General features: G+C 40.7%; 1 protein-coding gene across 1 annotated transcript in view; it reads left to right on the forward strand.

The window, feature by feature from the left end:
- OCRL (OCRL inositol polyphosphate-5-phosphatase) overlaps window positions 1-4835 on the forward strand; it is a 49950-nt gene that overhangs the window by 31608 nt on the left and 13507 nt on the right. The window contains exons 15-17 of the mRNA XM_077766170.1: window positions 677-787; window positions 1448-1613; window positions 1877-2112. Coding sequence (XP_077622296.1) covers window positions 677-787; window positions 1448-1613; window positions 1877-2112 — 513 coding nt within the window. The remainder of the gene's footprint in view (window positions 1-676; window positions 788-1447; window positions 1614-1876; window positions 2113-4835) is intronic.

A 4835-nucleotide genomic window follows, 5' to 3' on the forward strand; every position in this document is an offset into this window, starting at 1 on the left:
GAGAAATTGCCTAGAGAGCTTTTTAAAAATGCAGTAGGCCAAAGCATCTGCATTATTTTGACCTACCTGAATTAATCCTGCTGCGTACCTGGTATTTTGGAAAGGGTCTTACACTAGAGGTCCAGATACAAGAATTGGATACAGTTGTGCATACAACTGTGGCAGTGAGCAACTTAGCTGATCTTTTTCGATATTCTCAATGATCCGAAGAATAATCTTTNCCCAGGCGCCCCACTTTAATAATTTTTTTTGCTGTTTCAGTGCTTTGATCATTGTTAGAAACAGTAGTAGGTATGTTTTGACACTTATTTGTGCAATGCAGGAAATAATTTTTACCATAATTGTCACATTTCCCTCACCACCAAATAACTTAACAATGGAGCAAGAAAATATTCTTCCCAAATATTACTGCCAAGCTTCTTAGCACAGAGGTTTAACTTTTCCAGGAAGCTAACCAATTAACCTTACTTTACTATAAAGTGTGTAATGCTGAAATGCTTAGTTTACTTTATATTTGTTTNTTTTAGCCACTCTGACCGGCGTGAGGTGGTATCTCAGTGCACCACAATTTATTTTAAATGATTGCTGTAAGAACCCATTTTGAATTGTTAGGTATAATCTCAAAGGAAGATGAGCTAGGAGCATGGAAGACTGAAAAGGGTTTGCTTTCTTTCAGGTAAAGGTTGTGGATGAACGGAGGTATCGGAAAGTGTTTGAAGATATTGTACGCATCATGGACAGAATGGAAAATGACTTCCTTCCTTCCTTGGAGCTCAGCAGGAGGGAGGTGAGCAAAAATACATGGCTTCCCCATGTACTGCCCATCGTGGTCAGTACAGGGGAAACCATGTTTGTTAGATAAAGCAACACAGCAAAGTGGTAAAAACCATGTGTGCTGAAGTCAAACTGCCTCCATTCTGATTCAAGCACTGTCATGTAGTAGATGTATGACCAGTGGCACGTGTCTGACTCTCTCAGAGCCACACTTTCCTTTTCTGGTTAAAGGGGTGGTTGTGAGGATTACATGAGTTAACACATGTGAAGCTTTTTAAACCATGCTTGGCACAAAGTAAGCCCTCAGATGTTAGCCACTCTTACTGAGTATTTCAGAGTTGCTGGTTAATTCATATCTCAGGAACTAGGACTTGGTCATGACATGAATGTCCTGATCCAAGGTTGGGTTATCCTCTGAGGATCTCAGGAACAATCCGAGTGGTCCAGAGAAGTAGCAAGAGCTGCCTAATTCCTCTTCTGCTGCTGTGAGTAGAATAACAAATGAGAGGGCGTGGCATACAGCCAGCTCAGTTGGTAAAGGCATACAGACAGCACTTGCACACCTGGTCAATAATAATTACTTTATTCTTTATTCATATTCCCTATGGAATAATCCAACTGACTGACTTCCCCTACTAGTGATGCATGTTTGTGTCTGTCTGTTATTCCCCAGTTTGTGTTTGAGAATGTGAAGTTTCGGCAACTACAAAAGGAGAAGTTCCAGATCAGCAACAATGGACAGGTTCCCTGCCATTTTTCTTTCATCCCTAAACTTAATGACAGCCAGTACTGCAAGCCATGGCTTCGGGCTGAACCTTTTGAGGGCTACTTGGAGCCAAGTGAGTTGTCCCTTTACCATTGTCTCTGCTTGCAATGCATCCTCTCCCCCTGGCTCCCACCCCTTCCTCTGTTTAACTTCATGTTTTCTAACCACATGTCTCTTACTTTCACTGTCATTATATTGGGGAGACCTCTTTTGTGTGTCCAGTCTTTCCTTCATCACCTGATGACTTTTTAGAGGACACTTCTTCTGTTGGTTCTCATCTCCTTTTGCTTTTCCTCCGTAAGTTTCTGTTATCATGTGTCATTTCTTATATTTCAGATGAGACCGTGGACATTTCCCTTGATGTATATGTCAGCAAAGACTCTGTGACCATCCTGAACTCAGGGGAAGATAAGATTGAAGATATTCTAGTTCTTCACCTGGATCGAGGCAAAGATTACTTCTTGACCATTAGTGGAAATTACCTCCCAAGTTGCTTTGGTACATCCTTAGAGGCTTTGTGCCGAATGAAAAGACCAATCCGAGAAGTTCCCGTTACCAAACTCATAGACTTGGTAAGAAACATCCTAAGACACAGAACTTCTCTAGATATAATTTTCACAATACTTAAGTGATGTACTCATTGTTTCTGGGCTTTTTCTTTCACTGGGTTCGGGGGAATGGTCAAGTGATAAATAAGAGCAAAAATGTCACTTTACTCTAGCTCTACTTTCATTAGATTCAGCCTTAAAGGAAAGAAGAGAAAGTAATCTGTAATTGGCTCTTGTCAGGAATATAATAGATAGTACTATGTTCACTGAATTAGATTAAAGACTCCCTTCTTAAAAAATCTAATGCTTTTTTGTTATGCTCTTCATAATTTAAGTCACTTTTGTATAAATTAGTCTGTGTATAAGGTACAGTAAGTGGGGGGTGCAGTATTATCCTCATTAAACACATGAGAAAACTGAGGCACGAGGTAATAACTTGCCAAAAGTAGAATAAATTAGCAATGAATCTATCCCCCAGACTTTCTGACTCCCAGTCTAGTGANCTTCTAGTAACTTGTATCACCATATCTAATCCCAAACGTGGCTGCATATTGCAGCCCAGACCTGTAAATGAACCTCAGAATCCCCAGGGGTCTTTAAACAAGTACAGATTCTTCCCTCTGTTCACGTCTGGCCATGGAAGGACAGTCTCAGAGTGCAGAGCTTAGGAACCTGCATTTTATCAGCATCCCACATGATTATAATGTGCACTGAAGTTTGCTGCATGTTTAATGGGCTCACTTAAGATAGGGAAGCAGTAGGATTACCCTTCCCTGACTCCAAGCTATAATAGCAGTGCCCTNTTTCTTCTAAATAAACATACTGCTGGATTTGTGTGCAGACCTCTTTGGGCTATAAAAGTATGCTTTTGGTCTTTTACCAAGAAAAATGAGGTGATGTGGCAGCCATACTTTATCACTACTATTACTATTCATGTTGATGCTCTCAGCCTTGCCCGAGCAGTGATGTTATCATCTAGCGAGGAGGACTAGACTAGCGGGCAGACTGCTGGCTTGTGTGATTTGTTCTGTTGCCATGGAATTGTTTTAGCTATGACTCAGATGACAGATTAAAACACTTGAGTCCAGTCCTAGCATTCTTTCTTGGAATTATACTTGTTTCCCTAGAGCCCTCATGACTGGGTGTATTACCTCTGTTTGAAAGAGAACCATTTTCTTTGGAAACTCACATCCTTACCTTCTTTTATTTTTTAATGATGCTTATTTTTTATTTTCACCATCACATTCTGTCTTTCCAATTGAGTATTTACTGTTTAGGATATATTCTAAATGAAGTTTCCCCTTTTTTCCCTGCCCCATTCCTTCCATCCTAAATATCATTTCCCAGCTTTCTTTTTCCCAACTTTTGATTATGAAAGTGACAAATATGCAGAAAAATGGAAAGGACAGTACAATGAGCCCCCACATGCCTTACATAAAATAGACATGCTTTTTTTTTTTTGCTGTAACATCTGTAATTNAACCATAAGATCATGGCCTGAGCCGAAGTCGGACCTTAACCAACTGAGCCCGAGCCGAAGTCGGACCTTAACCAACTGAGCCCTTAAAAGGGCTCCTACAGGGGCACCTGGGTGGCTTAGTTGGTTAAGCGTCCGACTTTCACTTAGGTCATGATCTCGCGGTTCATGGGTTTGAGCCCCGCGTCGGGCTCTGTGCTGACTGCCAGCTCGGAGCCTGGAGCCTGTTTCANGCAGGGGAGGGTGAGAGAGAGAGGGAGATACAGAATCTGAAACCGGCTCCAGGCTCTGAGCTAGCTGTCAGCACAGAGCCCGACGCGGTGCTCAAACCCACAAACCATGAGATCATGACCTGAGCTGAAGTCGGACGCTTAACCGACTGAGCCACCCAGGCACCCCTTCCCACTGTGTTTTGACTTGATTTTGACCTTCTGCAATGCTTTCTTAATGTTTGTTCATATTTGTTCCAAGACCCAACATGATATTTCACATCCTATCAGATGATGCTATTAATAATGATACCTATTATGTTTTATTGTATTATTTACTCCAAAATATTGGTGAAACCAGAAATGATTTCAGTGCCTATGTTGACTTTCATGTACCGCTTCAGAAAAATTCTTGTGCCATACCCTCTTTCCACCAAATGTGGAATGAAATACTGGCATAAATCCTTTTCATTCTTCTTGCCCTACTAGAATAGTTGGAATTAGCACAAGTGACAGAGGAAAATTTGTTTGTAATCATGTTTATTCTTTTCCAGAATAAAGATAGACATTTCTAGTTTCTTAACTAGCACATAATCATCAATATTTATTCATTACACATTGAATACAAAGTATTAATGGAGTTTATGTGGGTTCCTGCAATTAAGTGGTGATGGAAGTTTACTTATATATACAATATGGCTAAATTCTAAATAATGGTTAATAGGAAATTTGGTTAGAGATACTGTAAACATAAGTTACTTTTTAAAAAATTTTTATAGTTTATTTATTTTTGAGACAGAGAGAGACAGAGCATGAGTGAGGGAGGAGCAGAGAGAGAGAGGGAGACACAGAATCCGAAACAGGCTCCAGGCTCTGAGCTGTCAGCATAGAGCCGGATGTGGGGCTCAAACCCACGAACCATGAGATTAGTGACCTGAGCCGAAGTCAGACGCTTAACCAACTTAGCCACCCAGGCGCCCCAAACAGTAGCTACTTTTACTGGCTAATGTCCAGTGTATTTAGTAAGTCAATATTTTGGAGAGGCATTTGTAATGAGAGTT

This window comes from Crocuta crocuta, unplaced genomic scaffold (genome assembly GCF_008692635.1).
Source record: "Crocuta crocuta isolate KB4526 unplaced genomic scaffold, BGI_CrCroc_1.0 scaffold1133, whole genome shotgun sequence".
NCBI classification, from domain to species: Eukaryota; Metazoa; Chordata; class Mammalia; order Carnivora; family Hyaenidae; genus Crocuta; species Crocuta crocuta.